At 35.8% G+C, this 17,716-nt stretch overlaps 1 protein-coding gene across 1 annotated transcript in view; it reads right to left on the bottom strand.

The window, feature by feature from the left end:
* ABCA13 (ATP binding cassette subfamily A member 13) overlaps positions 1-17,716 on the bottom strand; it is a 170,353-nt gene that overhangs the window by 58,462 nt on the left and 94,175 nt on the right. Inside the window, exons 36-41 of the mRNA XM_066545835.1 lie at positions 12,160-12,406; positions 11,142-11,231; positions 10,486-10,558; positions 8,841-8,959; positions 7,806-7,893; positions 1,368-1,476 (exon numbers count right to left, since the gene is read on the bottom strand). Coding sequence (XP_066401932.1) covers positions 1,368-1,476; positions 7,806-7,893; positions 8,841-8,959; positions 10,486-10,558; positions 11,142-11,231; positions 12,160-12,406 — 726 coding nt within the window. The remainder of the gene's footprint in view (positions 1-1,367; positions 1,477-7,805; positions 7,894-8,840; positions 8,960-10,485; positions 10,559-11,141; positions 11,232-12,159; positions 12,407-17,716) is intronic.

The raw sequence follows: 17,716 nt of genomic DNA, 5'->3' as shown, positions 1-17,716 counted from the left end.
TTATACAATGAACACACACTTGTACTGTCAGTACCAGACTTGCATTTCTTAACCGCTGTTGTTCTTGCTGTGTTTCTGTGTCATGAAATACCAAAAAATAAATCATTCCCACAAATCTTTGGGAAAGTTATCATTTTCTCTGAGTGTAGGCAGGACAGCAAACCCTGATTCTCCATGATAGATATAAAAGTAAGGGTACACAAACATTTAAGTTCCAAAATGAGATATCTAATGGTATAGAAAAAAATCTAGCATCAGTAAGACTCATGAAGTGCAGGGAAAGTTGATTAAAAATTGATTTCTATTAAAAATTGTCATTAAAATATCTGATTTCATTCCATTCAAACTTTCTGTGTAAACATATTACCTTTGTTCCATTCTCATAATTCATTTAGAAAAAATGAAAGCCCAGCCATCGTGAAAGCAAGACATTACTCTTTTTTTCTTGGACATGCCACAAAGCTTTCTTAATGAATCTCTGATTTTAGATTCTCAGGACTCCTTCCCCATTTTCATTGATTTCGTCTTCTTTCATCATTATAAAAACACTTAAAATCTTTCCACTACAGAAAACCATCCTAATTTTACAAGAACTCTTAAAAATTGGTCAAAAGCTCTTTTTAAGTTTCCCTAAACCAAATTCCAATTTAACAGAATTTTTAAGAATAGAAATTAACATGAATTTGTGAAGTTAATCAAGCCCAGACTTCAAACTAGATTTCCACATCCACATCATCTGTGTTAACAGCTGAGTCTTTGGCAGCAGTCATTTTTATAGATGTCAGTTCATAAAATTTTTACTTTAACAATTTTTTATAAAGTTCAGGATATCTGAATCAGAGAATTCATATGCCAGATATATTAATTGCTCGTTTGTTTTGTACAATAATAATATACAGTAGCCTTTCCTGTTCCTTGAGTAACAGAATGATGTGAAACATCACATTGGTCTGTGAATTTACAGGCTAATCTGGATTTACTCTGGATATTTATATAAGGAGATATAGCAAAGTGCCAAAGAAATTATAAATCCATAGTCTGTTGTGCCTTAGTCATGCCATTTCAGTAAGCCCTAGCAGCAGATTCAGAGGGACTAATATCCCAAACCAATTTACACTTACTTATTCCATAGGAATGTCTTCGTAAGGAACTCATATGACATGTTGAGCTTTAAATTCAAATTTTACCTTACTGTGTACTATATTCTCCACAAAAACTTTGTAAAATTTTCATTTTACAGTCCTCCAGAGAAATTGAACCCTGAAATCCTACTGTAAACCAAAAATTTTCATACTTAAAATTATTATAGTTTATTTAAAAACTACTTTCCAAAACATATGAAAATATACAAAAAAAAAACCTATTACCATACTGTCTCCAATCCACATTAGAAGGTAAATTCAGCCACAGAATGAAGTTATTGAGTTCATTTAAGTACGATGGCAGTGAATGGAAACCTTTTTGGTTATACCACACCTGGAAGAAAGAATGGAAAATGTCAATCAAAAATTAGTTCAATCTGCATGCTGATCTGAAAGTTCACATACCTTTAAGAATTGCATGAAGGATATCTAATTCTTTTGTTATGACATTTATTTATAGAAGAAAGTCAACCAGGCAGAACAGAATTGGTTGATTTGCATAAGTCTTTCAACAGCATGCAGCAGTTTTCTATTGTTGGAGCTGTACACATATGTTTATTACTAAATTGAGATTCTCTGACTTAATGGAACTCTATGTCTCCCTTCCTTTACACACATGTGGTTGAAGAAATAGAGGGATAAAAATGTGAAAATAACACCTGCCAGTTTGATTAAAAATGCAAATAGATGAGCAAAACTATTGCTCAAATTGGAAGAATCATTGAAATTCCAAAGAGACTTTTCTAAATAATACCTACATATGACACACAGCATAAAGTATCTAGGAACAGAATATTCTAGAAAGAGGGGGAAAGAAAGAATCAAGGAAGCACTGTTTACAAGGTATGAAGCTGTTCCATAGACAAACCTGCTCACTTTGTATCAGTGGCTTGTTAAACATGGAGGAAATTGATGCAGACAAACCTTAAGGCAGACAAGACAAGCCAGACTCTCTGAGGAACACAGGGAAACACTTCTGTTGTAACATATACTTTATCTTCAGATCATGCAGATCATCCTGACTTGATAAAGTACTCTTAGTCCACACTTCTACTTGCTAAAACCATTGCTGAGAACTTGATATGTCCCAAAACCAAATATACTGAGGTTTGAGTTTCCTCTGTAGTTAGAAACTGATTCTTATCACCCATTACTGTTAATCATAGTGCCTTAGAATATATATTATCCATAATGAAAATGAAGTCAAATTATTATGGATGTTTATTTTCAGTCTCAGTGACATTTAAAACCATTTGATTACTAACCATGTCTCACATCATAGCACCCTTTCCTCTCCCCTCTTTTTTAAACAGTTGAAAAACTCCTAACCTTTCTGTCTTTGATATCAACTGTTTATACTCTGTATTTTGTACATCATAGGTAGGACAATTGTCATTGTCTCTCTGTACTCTGAATAATAATGCAAAGTGAACAGGGTTTAATATACATCTTTTTTGTCTTAACACTCCCAAGTCATCAGTTTTCCTAATTTCATCATTTCTAGAACTGCCACCTATACAGTTACATCTTAGGAACTTCTCTAAAGATTCTCTAATCGTTCCTTGATGCTGTTCTCATTTACTTGCAGATGTTTCTGCCTTTTTTTTTTCTTTTTTCTTATGCTATCCAACTACAATCCTTACTTGGACTCTAGTTCCAGACTCTGACTGTTTTTTCTGACACATTCTCCTCTATATTTCCCAGTGTAGGCTGCCTTACCTTCAATTCTGTTTCCCTCTCTTAATAATTTTCTTCTGATTAGTTCTCCTGACTACCTACTTGTTTGAATCTCCACATTTTTGTGAGGTGAGGTTTACAGTACTCTGAGTCTGTTTTATTTCTTCCCATCTATCCTAGATCATAATTCCAAGAACCACTCTGAGGTCCACTGTCATTTCTTCTCTCACCATTTAATCTTTGCCACAAGCTCTGTTAGCCATTTTGTAAAAAATTAACAGCTTTGATCTGCCATTATGTTTGTCTGCATTATCTTTCACATTTTATACTCTTATGTGGTATTCCAAACTGCTTGAAATCTCAACAGCATCATCAAATCATCAAGGTTGGAAGAGACCTTTAACATCACCAAGTCCAACCACTAACCCAGTACTACCACTGTAACTCCTAGAACACTAAACAACATCACCCAGCATCAGATCCAAACACTTCTTAAACACCTCCAGAGATGACTCCACCAACTCCCTGGGAAAACTATTCCAATTCCTGATCCCCATATTTTTTTTCCCAATATCTAATCTACATCTCACCTGTTTCAGCTCAAGACAGTTTTCTCTTGTTCTCTCTGCAGGTACAGCAGAAGAGACCAGCCACTACCTCACTACAGCCTTCCTTCAAGGAGTTGTATAGAGGAATGAGGTGCTCCCTGAGCTTCTTGTTCTCAAGACAAAACAAACCCCTCTCCCTCAGCCATTACTCATGAGACATGTTCTCTAGACCCTTCCACAAGGGTCTTGCTGCCCTTCTTTGGATACGCTTCAGCACCTCAGTGTTATTTTCAAGTGAGGTGACCAGAACTGAGCACAGTACTTGAGGTACCACCTCAGCAATGCTGAATATAAGGTGAAAATCACTGCCCTGGTCCTGCTGGCTAGGCTACCCTCATCCTGTAGGCCAAGATGTCACTACCTGGGCACACATTGGCTCATATTCAGCTGGTGGTCAACCAGGACCCTCAGATCCCTTTTCTGCCAAAAAGCTCTCAAGCCACTTCTTCCCCTGCCTGTAACACTGCATCGGGCTGCTGGGACACAAGTTCTGGACACAGCATTTCACCTTATGGAACCTCATGCAGTTGTCCTCCATCCAATGACTGAGTCAGTCCAAGTCTTTCTGAAAAGCATTCCTACCTTCAAGCAGATCAACACCCACCCCCATACAGCTTAGTGTCATCTGCATATTTACTGAGGGTGCACTCAATCCCCACATCCAGATAATCAACAAGGATGTTAAGTAGGACCAGCCTCAAAACAGAGCCCTGGGGAACACAGCTAGTGACCAGCCACCAAGAGGATGTAGCACCATAACTCTCTTGCCCAGCCATATACTCAGTTTTTTAGCCATAAGAGTCAGCTATCCAAGCCACAAGAAACCAGTTTTAGAAGGAGCATGCTGTAGGAGACAGTGTCAAATGCTTCACTGAAATCTGGATAGACAACATCCACAGCCTTTCCCTCATCTGGTAAGCAGGTCACTTTGTCATAGAAGGGCAGGTTGGTCACGCAGGACCTGCCTTTCATAAATCCACATAGGCTGTGCCTGATCCCCTGGATATCTTCCATGCGCCATGTAATGTAATGGCACATGGTACTCAAATGCCTCAAACCCCTATGTCCCAACATTTAAGAAAAGAAAAAAGAACAAAACCTAACATCTTCTCCTCTTTGCAAAGTCATGAAATTCCTTTGTTCTTCTCCAGTTCAATTCCCACAAATTATTCCACAAAATAAATCCCCCATTCATTAATCAACAAGAGCAGTCTTTAACAAAAGGTAGTGAAAGAAAATCTAAGATTCATGAGGAAAACTGAAAATCTTTGCATTGCAGCACCTCCTGTGCAAGTAGCAATCAGGACAAAAAGAAGCAAGTGGTCAAGGGTAACCTGTCTTTTTCTCAGCCCCATACACCCACCTCCAATTCTATAATTTTTTGAAAGGTTTTACATACATACATAATGAAACTCCACTGCAAGTGTGTCTGTTGCATTGGAAAAAAAAAAGGCAATTAAAAAAAAAACAAAGCAAAATTCTGACAACACATCCTCATTTAATTTAGGCAAGGGAAAACCAGCAAATGTTCAGAGAGCACCTTTGAAATAAATTAATGCAACCAGTATTGAAATGAATACCACAATAGAGCATTGTGTGTAACAACATATTTCAATATCCAACATGTTAATTGGAATTATCCTCCAAGCTGCATTATGTAACTGAATCAAATCATGAGGAAATAACCAAATGGATATTTAATTTATTATAAACAGGAAAAAGAGACATTTAAGGTTGTTCGTTTCACCAGAAGTTATATTTAAGGTCTTTTTTCTAAAGACTTGTTTCTTATTCAAAATTATTAGCAAAGGTAAAATATAATAAGAGGAAATGTACTCGCTCTAGCTGAAACATCTTTCATATTTCTTTTGTGCCACACAGGTAATTATTTACAGAGGGCAGAAAAGAGCTGAGGAATAGAAAACCATATGCATCAATATAATTAATTTTTACTTTATTCATAGTTAGGAAAATTCTTTCCCAAGGAAAAACACAACCCCTCACCACATCAGATTGAAGTTCTATGAAAACATGTTTTACATTATTACATAATCTTTTACTTGCCATTAATATTCCAGAATAAAGCTAGACTTACATTTCAGCTAACATATGCCTATCAAGAAAAAAGGATGAGAAGGAGCAGAGAAGTCCCTCAGCGTTGCTGGACCAGATTAATGACTGATATTAAACAAGGAAGATGTAATTTTTTCCTCTGGACACTTATACAATAACTGTACTGTAAAGCCTCAAGTCCCAACCTTTGGGATTGGAAAAATATACTCTTCCAAATGACATGTGAACAGAATAATTTGCCTTTCAGCAGTATTTTAAATTACCACATGTTCTTCCTATATTTCATTATGCTATAAAAACAGCAACTCTGAAGCTATTGTGGAACAATTTTTTGGCCATATTACCAAAGGAAGCCAAAAAATATACAGTCAGGAAAATACAAAAAATTTGAGAAATTGTGATCTTGCTAGCTAGCACTGATCACCAATGAATGCCAATAAACAATGTTTCTAATCAGCCCTATTTGTCATGCCACAGATATATTCTCTCTCTTATATGCATATATACTTCATGTGCATGCAATATACCATATATGTAATATATACAGCACAGTATGATTAGGTACAGTAAAATGGTTACTAAATAAATATTTTTAATTTGAACAAGAAAAATTGTTGGCTTTTCAAGCACTGGAAAAGAATGTATAAAGATTCAGAAATTTTCTAAAATGAAGTGAATCATACAGTAATTCTCTTCAAATGCAAATTCCTCATTTTCTTTCATATCAGGCTATGTAAATGGTACATTCACTGTCTCATGAACAGACCTGAAAGGTCAAAGTAAAAATCTGGTCATTAGTTACTGAAAGGTTAATGCAATAACTTGACATTGCATCCCTTGAAAGACATTTCCAGGAGATGCTTTAGATAACACAGTGCCCTTTATAAATTTACTCCACTATTTGCTTTGGGTCTGAAATATGAAGTTTATTCACTAAGAATAAAACTATAATTTATCCCTGTCCTGATGGCAGGTGGTGCTCTATACCAAACACACTAAAAAAAAAAGAACCACTGTGCAAGCATGTCAAAACAAGAATCTAAAATGATTAAAGATACACAGGAAAAATTGGAAGTCAGAAAAAAAATATTGCTGAAAACTTTCAGGTTTCTCATGAAGGAATGATGGAACTGGAGTTCAAACCTATAAAATATCTGGGTATAAAAGAGAGATTACAAATTACCAAAATGAAAATCTGTATATGCTCAGATTGGTATATAAAATAGGAATTTTTCTAAAAAATTATATGGAACAAACATTAGAAACAGGAAGTTATTTTGCAAAACTAAGCATGAAATTACATTGGACTGAGAAAATCTGTATTTTTTCCTTACACTTTGTCTCAAAATGGATTTTGGTATGGAGCTTACTTATGCTGTTCCTTGTTTTCTTTTTTAAAGCCCAAATAAAATCTATATTTACATTAAAATATTTAAAGGCAGAAACATCTTTCTTTCATATCCTAATCTAGAATCTGGAAAATGTACAGCTTCCTCTTAACAAATCTTGTTTGCCTCAAATTCAAAGACAGAGACTTCTCACTGATATGCATCAATACTTCTCCAAGGCTGCTCCTCTTCTACTTGTAATGCATCTACATTTGAATGAATCCCAAAAATCAAAGAAGGATTATTCTAAGCACAATTGAAATAATGGGTTTTTCCTTAGGGCCTTTTGGTATGCAGTGGCCATGAGAGGTACAGTATCTCCATATTGTGAAAACTTGGGATGAGACCTGGAGGCTAACAGGCACTTACCAATGCAGGAGATTTTATTTCCCTTGGAACATTTTAGAAAGGTTCTTTTGAGAAAAGAATAGTATGTTTGTTATGCAGAAGGAGCTGCTCCTGGAAGATGTCTTTACTCTTAGGGGGAGGGTGGTAAGAGAAATGAAGCAAAGAAAAGTATCCCTTGTAGGCATGAAAAGCATCAACAGCAACCCATTACTGTGGTGTTCAATGCACTTTGGCCAATTCTGACATTGGCTTTTTGCAGAATACAAAAAAAAATATTATTTGGCTGACTATGTAAAAGCAAGTTTTAAACTTAGATTTTAAAATGAGTTCACTGGGAGAAAAAAAAAGTATATCATTTGACTCATTTAAAACAGTTTATCAAACACAGGAGATTATTTCAAGGATTATGAACAGAGTTAGATGATAAAAGACAAAGGATTTTTTCCCAATTATTCAAGTGCAAGGATTTCATGAAATGATTTTTTATTTGCTAAGTGCTATGATTTTGGAAGCGTGAAAAGGTAATCAATACATACATACAGATGTGCAAACATACTTGCAACTCTTACCTTAGCCAGAGGCAGAGATTTGGTGTTATTCAATTTTTTATCTTGAAGTTCAAATGTTTTCATCCCTCCAAAAGACCAACCACCATATCTGATAGTAGAAATTAAAGTAACAAAAAGTTATCTGCCTTAAGCTCTGCAGTTTTCTTGCAAGGGTAAAGTTGAGATACCTGCAGTAATGCTTTATTTTTCAACTGAAAGTAAAACTTCACCCCTCACAAATGCCTTCCTTTTTAAAAAGAGGGACAATGCAGTTTTTAATCAGGTGAATATTATTGGTTTTTTTCTAGCAAAGGTATTCCCTTAGATAAGAATTTTTTCTTTCTGAAAGCTGAAATCTTTGAGCAGCAGGAAGGGTTGTGAGCAAGTGAGAAGCATCTTAAACAGCTTTATTTCTGCCTACATCATTCATATATTAGCTCAAATCTTTCATCCAAAGATGCTTACCTCTATTTATATCAAATCAGATGCACCTTCTTTTAATATCTAAATGGCTAACACTTTCTTCACCTCAATAAAATCATACATGGTCTAGTATTTCCACTTACATTATCAGCAGTGGTTGAGTTGTAAAGGCATATAAATAAACTTCAAAATACAGAAGATAACCTCTGTTGCAGATATCACAGAATATGAAGTATTGCCAGGGGCACACCAGCCCTTTTTACTTCAAAGAAAATATTAATTGGAGCATGTCCACCTCTGTTTGATTGAGTCTCTGAGGAATGGAAATTATTTTGTTCACCTGGTTTAGATATGCATCTCTGAGATGCTGAAATAACTCACTACCTGGAAGAAACTCCAGAGTATGCCTAGAGGTGATCATCATGCAGCTGCTGGAGGAAGTTCTGAGATGTGACCATTGAGGGTGTTTCGTGTTACCTTGAATTGCAGCCTAACTCTACATCTTGATAACAATCACCAGATAAAGACAATGACCCTCTATATTCTCAGTGACAAATGTCTATGCTTTGGATCAGGAAGGACTGTAGGGTTTATACACAAAGGATAAACAAAAGCTAGACATTCTAAGGTTACCTTGTTTTGTTGGAAGACCTCACTAAATACTCTTCCACAGGAAACCCTGAAAGATTATACAAAATATGTCCTTTCTTATTCTTCACATAGGGAGCAGAGGTATTGAAAGCTGGGCACATCTGAAAAAAAAGTACACATAAAGTAAGTAAAGCACTTTTTAAAAGCAGTGGCACTACATTTAGCCTTATTTTTGGATTTTGATGTAGATTTTATAGCATTTCTTTTTAACTCTATTTGCCTTTCCCAGCTTTAACATATTTTCAATAAATTATGAATATTTTTATGTTTATAAGGCAACTCAAATGATTGTGCCACCTACACATTAGAAATCCCTTTGATTTCTCTTGCAGCCCTGTCAGTCAGCTTGTTTTGAAAACATCAAAACTTGTTTATAAGCTTAGGAATGTTTACAGCATTGAAAAAGGCAAGACTGCTTTTTATTTGTTTTTCCTGAGAAGAAACACAAAATAGGCACCAGATAAATATGAGATGAAAGCATAATTCTAATTAATGTTATAAGCTTCTAAAAATTTCATTGATGAGCTGAAGAGAAGAATAAAGGAAGATGTCTTCTAATGATTCAGTGGGACATTCTCACAACCAAAGAAAAGGTGACAGATATTATACTCAATTATCTCAGAAGTTTTACAAAGTACTGTATGCCAATCAACTGAAAAATTTTAATGCTTGACATCTCAAATCTACAAAAAAAATAAAAATTCACTCTCAAACACTGCTCTTACATAGCTCACAGAAAGTTCTGCCTCCACTGTCAAGTGACTTTCAGTTTTCATGATTAACAGACCTCCCACTGTGAAAGTTCCCGTTTGTATTTAAGTCTCTTGAGTATTAGAGGCAAACTTCTTCCTCATCCAGAAAAGTAAAAAATAAGTTTCCTCCTTCAATTTTTCCCAAAACCACATTGCTATATTTCATATGCAACTCTTATTCTTATAAAGTTTCTTGTAAATAAAAGAAACTTTTTTTGTAGGATATTCCTTTTTGGGGAAATACATTTGTCACTGCAGACACAGCTTCATATTTTTGTTTATTACTCAACTTAGAGCAAGTCAGCAGGAAAAATAATTTGTTAAGAAGGTCAGAAATTCATTATGTTTTTCAAAATCCTTCATTTCTTGAAGCCTGTTGTATTTTGAAATCCAAAATCCAAACCAAAGCAAACTCTAACAATTAAATCTCATTCATGTGTAAATTCCCTGGTAGGTTCTACAAGCTAGGTTCACCCACCCTTCCCTCTGAAAGTAGGTAGTCTTCCAGATGTTATGGAAGTGTTATGTTTTAACCTTGTTTTACATGGAGGTTTTACTTAATCAGAGTCCTATAACATATTTAAAGTAAGTTACATTTGCTGAAAATAGTTCAGCTGTCTCTGATCCTGTTATTTCAGATCAATCTATAGCCATTTCTAGTGCACATATATGTTCATATATATATAAACAAGAAAATTGTGTACAATTTCATTAGGTGAAAGAGAAGTAAACCTCCAATCATAACAAAGTCAGACCTGTGAGGATTTATTTCCTCATGACTTTCACCAGCCCTTCAAAAACAGCAGCCAAGGAATTAGAAGCAATATACACACATACAGTTTTTACATATGTAAGTAAACAAAAAAATTACATACCTCTTGTTCAGACACACATCTGCATGAATCCTGAGGTGACATAGATTCTGTCTGCCAGCATGAATTATTTTTTCTAATAGGAATAAATGTAATAAAAATTATAACTAGGAAATGAGAGGAATATGTCACTTAAGAGAAGAAATACAGAGAGTAATGAGACCTGGCATGCTAACACCTTCTTAGCATTTGATCACAGCAGCAGCTGTGTCAGGAGTGATACAAATTTTACTCACTTTTATCAAAGTTGATTTATTAAAAATATTTATATAGGTGTCAAATGAGCTTCGTGTCTCATATTTGCAGCAATTATTAAAGCATTGTCACCACTTCATTCCTGAATTTGGAAATCTAGAATGCTTCCTAACAAATATTTTCTTTACTGTCTATTCATCCTTCATATGGACTCCAGGCTTGATCAAAATCATCCTGAAATTAATCAGAAAAGTGCCACTGACTTTTAAGATGTATGGATCAGACCTTTAACAGTAAAGCCTACTTTGTTCTTCACCTCAATGCCAGCTCCTTTATCAGAAATGATTTGTCACTAACTCCATGCTGCCAAAAAAAGGCTAAGATAATCCATTACACAGAAAGAAAAAAAAAAAAGAAATATTCGATATTTAAATTAAGGAAATAGTTACATTAGTTACAATTACCCATGTTGTGAATGCATGCATCTGTGGTCCCAATCAGAGAAATATCCCAGTAGAACCTGAGAAAGTTTTCCTAGGTTATCATCTTCAGTGCTGTTCAAAGAGGACCATAGGGGTATAAGGAGTGAAGGGGAAAGAAAAGTAAAAAAAGAAAAGAAATAAAACTTGTTAATATGGCTGGCTCTATTAGCCTTCAGTCTCAAGGTCCTATGTATTTTCCAAGAAATTAAAGGACTATAAAATCCATGCATAGGAAACATACCACAATAATCTCATTTCAAAATACTCTATGTGAACATGTAAAGAAAGTTCATTACAATTATGGCTAAACAAATCTCAACATCTACCCATGGGCATCCTTCTCCTTATAGTCATGCATTTCTAACTATTGGCATTGCTAAAGTGTTTTTATGCTTATAAAATAAATTTATATCATATCTATAAATTCAAACAGCATCTTGCTATCTTCATCTGTATATTTGCACCTATATATGTGATTAGCACTCTATATTGATTGATTCTATTGATATTGCACATTAAATATAAATAAATAAACAAATAATCTAGTTGGTTTCGAAGCTGAACATATAGAAATTAGGTTGAGTAAGAAGAGCAGCAGGCTTTGTAAATACTGTGTGGTATTTTCAAACCCAAGGATTGTTTCAAGAAAATAACTTCAGACCTAAGCAATTTTTTTAAAATGAAGCATGCAAAGGCTTGTTTAAATACGCTTGTTCATTTACATATAAATGGTCATGGCTGGTATTGATTTGAGTTCAATCTTCTCCAAAGTCTTTGCCCTTTCCTCCAGAAAATCCTTCACAAAAAGCTTTTCTAATTTTATCTTTCACTTATAATAATCTATACAAGTGTACTAAAGATCTAAAAAACCCACCACATAACTATTGTAAAAAGTAACCTATCATTCTTTCTAGAATACAAGAAAGTCTTTACAATAAGAGAACTCAAGGGTAAAGGTCCCAGAGCCCTAGATGTTGATGATGATGGATGAGCCCTTTACCTAAAGAAGGATTCTGCATTGCCATAAAGTCTTGGTGTCAGCTGGAGAGAAGGATAATCGATAGCCAGTGGCTTCACACTAAACAAAGCCATTGCCAGTGCAACAAAGAGGACGGGCAGCAGAACATTTGACAGGCTTCCTCTCCAGTCTCGCCTTGTGTGGTGAAACCTCTTCATCACAAGGGCAACAATCTGTGTGAGAACAAGGTGGGCTCCACGCACACTCGAGGCTCCCGCAAGTGAAATACCTAAGTGAGACAAAGAAAACAACCCCTTGACAAACAAGGAAAACCAAACTGAACTTTCACGTTATGCTGTCAAATGTAGAACGTGACAGTGTTTTAGTTCTAATAAAATCAAACTACACAAGCCTAGCATGCTCTCCTGAATGGAATAGTGCAACCCCATACCACATCACTTCCAAGCATAAGCAATTAACTAATTAACTCTTCCTATGATGGAAAACAGATATTCAGTTAACACATCTCTATAGGTTCCCATGCACAGGTAATGGTTTACTGAACACTATTTTCCCTAGGTACTCCCTGTGATCCTGCACTGGTTCGAACATTCCTTGTGCATTGTCACCTTTGACCCTGGACAAATTACTCTGACAAACATGGCCTGTATTCACACTAATGTCTTGATCTACCTTGACTGGAATCAACGGCAACTTTTCCACAGAAATTTCAATGGATCCTCTTCAGAGCATCACAGTTGATAAGCACATGGATTCTCATAAAAGCATTCCCTTCATTTCCCTGCTCATATGGGACTGATAAAATTGTCATATTTGTTCGTCAATTCAGTTTTCAGAGCTCATGGGCTGTCCTTCAGATTCACATGGGAGCGTGTCCACAGCTTATTCAATCACTTTCCCGATAGACCCTCCCTTAATTTTATTTGATCATTCTCTGTCAGACACTTGTGAATCACACCAATCACTCTTCCTCCATTTTAGCCCCTAATGCCTTCTAGGTGTGTGCAGGCTCTTATCAAACCCTCTTGCCTGTGGCCTTCCCCAGTTAAATGTCCTTCAACCTCCTTACTTCATAACAGCATAGTAGAGCGTCTGACAGATTTACCACCACGGGTATTTGTACCGTAGCAAGACTGAATAGCCTGTTTATTACAGTGATCAAAGTCATGCTATATTTTATCAACACTTCTGGTTTGCCTCTTTATTACCTTCCCTTCTGCTTATTGACAGGATTCTAACCAGGATTTCCACATTCCATGTTTAAACAGTTACGTGCATGGAAGTTCTCAAGTAACCTCAAATTAATTGTCCTTAGAACAGTTTTTTTTCTGAGTTAACAGAATTTTAATCCCAGACCCTTTGCATTGTTCTAACAGTATTTTTAGCCAAGAAGTGAGGCAAAGAGGGAGAAAAATTAATCAGATAATAAGCCAAACCTCTGACCATGGTCATCGAACAAACAGCTAAAATTCTGCACTCATTACTACAGGTAAATACAGGTTAATCACCCTCAGTGCCTGGGAAGGTCACATGTCAAATTCTCCAGAAAATTACTCCCAGGATATGAAAAACAAGTAATGACCGGGAATAAACCTGATACGTTTGAGCTGTGTCACTTGAGACTCATCATGAATACAGGACTGGTTTGGTGAATGAAGTGAGCAGAGTGTGCTGTTTATTTTGATTTAACAAAGCCTGTGATATGATGTCCCACAGTTGTATGGGCTGTGGAGGACAAGGCCCACTGGCTGGACTGACAGGTACCACCCTGTAGGCTGGGAACAGGGATACTGATCCAACTGAGGAGCAGGTGATTAGCTGGGATGTCCCCTGGGGTCAAAGATGAGCAAAACACTGGCTAACAGTACCTGTTAACACAGACATGTGTGCATACCTGCACCTGGAGGGGATCCACCCTGTTTGGAATTATTTTTCTGTAAGGCACTGGGGACAAGGAGAAACTCCTGGCAGCAGGAGCAACTCTCTGGCAGCATCTAAGAACCATAGTGATATAAGGGAGCAAAATCTCTGCTCAGGGTAAGGACAAGCTACAACCGGCACCAGCTGCTACTTGGAAAATTCTGATATCATAAATCAGAAAAAGAAATTTCACTGTGAAGAAAACAATCAAAGCTCAAGACTGGCCTGGACATGGCACTAAGTAACTTGCTCTTGACCTGCTTGACCTGCATTCTCAACATTAATATTCTCTGATTTTAACAGACTATAATTAATTAATTTGGGGGTTATTTTGGGGGGAGGGCAAGGGGGGAAACTCCAGTATTTGTTACTTTAACTCCGCAACAGAATTTTATATCCTTTTTCCCCAGAAAATCCCATTGAGCAGAAATTCTCTCTTTAAGACATTCTAATCAGCCATAGCTTGATAATTTGACAGTTAACACAAATGGAATTGAAGGTTTTGAACCTGTGGAGAGAAAAAGTACCTTCTGAATTCAGATTCTGATTCAACTTTCAAGTGCTCTGATCAAGAAGGGTTACATTTTAGGCTTGGAATTTTTTGTTCTGTAAATTGAAGTAAGAGGAGGAGACACTCTTGTTAAGAAAATTTTTTTTTGAAGGAAACTTCTTAAGAATGTATTAAGTTCTTCATATTATCATGGTAAGATAATATCATAAGATAAGTTATAAGACTCCCAATAGTTGGTACAACACAGAAATTGAGACAGTCAGAGGCAGAAAAATTTTCAAGGTAAGAGTGTTTTTAGACTAAAACACACCCAGTAAGTGCTTCCAGCTCAACATCTCTGAAATTGTAAAGTGTTCCATCTCTCATTCATCTAAGTAGCGAAATGCCAGAATATAAGCACAGAATTTGATATTTTCTGTAGTCCCAGACATCATTAACATGATATGTGAATGAAAGAGTCTTCAATATATTTGACCCTTTGAATCTCTAAAAGGCAACAATGACATCTACTTTCTGGGGACAGAAAGGGAAATCAGAGCTGTCAACCATTCTTTTTTTCTTGACAAACAGAGCAGAGATAAATTATAACAACTTAATTCAGATTGCCAAAGGAATGGAAACTGTCACCCTGAATATAAATAATTGTCTATTTTGTGCAATATCCTGACTCTTACTCAATATTCATAATGCCAATGAGCCAAGACACACCACAAGAAGATGTAATAAACCATTATAAGTGGAAGTATATGTTTGACTATTTAACTGAGGCACTTTAAAGTGATTTATCCTTTCTAAAACCTCATATGTTTATTGTTTAAAATTCGAATTGGAAAGGGTGCCAAATAGCTTTCTGAATTATCTTAAATTTCCATCTTTGCAACCTTGAATTTTGTCATTTCTTTGTGTCTCAGGTACAAAACAAAATTCCTGTATACTTGTTTTGAATTTTTTCCATTTGATGATACTGGATGGGCTCTTAAATCTTTCTTTAGAAGACAGGTTATAGAAGTTTTCAATCCATTTTCTGCATAAATAATCCCATCCTTTCACTCTCCTCTTATAAAAATCTTTATACTCCTAATCAACCTTGCTGCTTGTCTCAAGATATAATGTGTTCAATGCAGCTGCCTATCAGATGTGGAAACATTCCTGATTTATATGTTATTATTATATATGCCTGTACTGGTCAACTTGTTTTCTTTATGCATCGTACCACTTCATCTGATGGCAGCCACACTGTGAATAGTAGCCTGCATTGGGCTTTCCATAATAGACTCAATATGGCTTTCAAGATTCCCAAGGTATTAAATCACTCTTTCAACTAGAACCTACAGTATTAATTTTTGCTTCGTAAATCTTCTAAGTAATTCACCACCTACATCTGGTATGTATGTCAGGATGCATAAAAACAGTGTACATTTATGGGAAAACAGCTTCTGATTATCACTGAAAATGATAAAGGCTAGAAGACAAGACCAGCTGACCTCTCTGTTATGAAGTCAATTTTTATGCAGAAAGCTTATGAAAATATCCTCGTTAATAATTTAGATCACAGAATTAAAAACCTGACCCAAGTGTTAGAAACTGTCTTGCTTGACTTACAATTGCAATTATCCACCAGAAGTGCAATTATGTTCACAATTAACTTGTACTTCCCAATTCATCCAGACTCTCCTTTGTATTATAGACAAGACTGATGCTACTGTCCAATATATATAGGTTAATATGAGGTACAGGGAAACAGAATAAGGCCTAAAATCCAGAAACAAAAATTATCTAAATCCTTGCCTACAGACTACTCTAGAATTAGGAGCAGAAACAATTAATATAAAAGTGTCTAACTTGGTATTAGATGATCCTTTTCTCCTGTATTTTTCACTTCTAGAAAACAATGTAATTCTAATGTTTTTTCATAGTGCAGAAGGAAAGATGGGCTATGCAATAGATAAACTAACAGCCAGGAGCATACATTTTCAATTCTACTTCTGTAACTTTGGCATTTAGGCAAGTCATTTAGAGGAGGTCCAGATTTTGGGAAGGTAATACTTGGAGCTACAATATCCTGGCAAAACAGGTGAGCTAGCTCACATGAAACTGGTTGCATTCAGAGGCTGCACATATTTATTGGTTTATCAGAAGTTTTTTGCCAACAAGTAGTTCTAAGCTGAGCAAGTGAACTGATATCACTCTGCATTTCAGCCCACACCAGAGGCAGTGCTAGCCCACCAATCTGTGCACAGCCTCTCATTAGCAGATATAAAAATGTCCTTCCTCTTCTTGCACATTTTTTTACTCATTATAAAAAAATATTATTGTATTGATTTTGTTTCCAGGAGGATTTTGAAGACAAATTTTCATGTGGGGAATGTGCATAAAAGGCACTTTGATGGTGTAAAGTACAAAGGGAATGCATCTAGTCTGTGTTTCATACAGTGACTGATTCTTGCTTATACCCAATGGAGTAATGAGTTGTCTCTATCCAAAGCTGATCAGAAAAATATTTATTTTGGGGGGGAATTTCACAAGAGAAGTTCCCTTGGGGCATTTTTAGATATAAATCCTCCTATTCCTCCCCTCAGGCTATTTTTAATTTTAGGCATTGTGAATATTTCTTCTAAAACATTGATTCAAATTGTTTCCATCTTAAGAATTTCCTGTCTAAGAGTTTCTCCCTGCTCCATACGTATTGATTAATCCAATTAAGTAACATTTTTGAAGGCAAAACATGTAGGGTTTAAAGTAAAAATTTAGCTTTCCATTCTGAGTGCCAGATCCCAAAATACTATTCTGCATAGGCCTGAAGAGTTCATCAGTAGAATTAACATGTTTTAAAGCCAAGGAATTGGTGTCTGTCGCTCCCCAACCTTGTAAAGAACTCCCTTCACAACTCAGATCTCCCAAGCCCTTTTCCTCAAGCCAGACAGTTGACTGATTAGACAATTTCCTTCCTTTATCCAAGATATTATTCTTGTTCAAGATCTGACACACTTAATATTTTATCACACTGAAGACCAGTGAAAAGACAGCTTGAACAACACATCTGATTCCTATTGAAAAATCAAGAACCAGCATAACCAGAAAAATGTGCTGCATACTCTCACTGAAGAAACTCCAATACCCAAATCTCATAATCTAAAAACCTGCCCC

Source organism: Molothrus aeneus, chromosome 1 (assembly GCF_037042795.1).
Source record: "Molothrus aeneus isolate 106 chromosome 1, BPBGC_Maene_1.0, whole genome shotgun sequence".
Classification (NCBI taxonomy): Eukaryota; Metazoa; Chordata; class Aves; order Passeriformes; family Icteridae; genus Molothrus; species Molothrus aeneus.
This window is presented reverse-complemented; position numbering and strand designations above follow the sequence as displayed.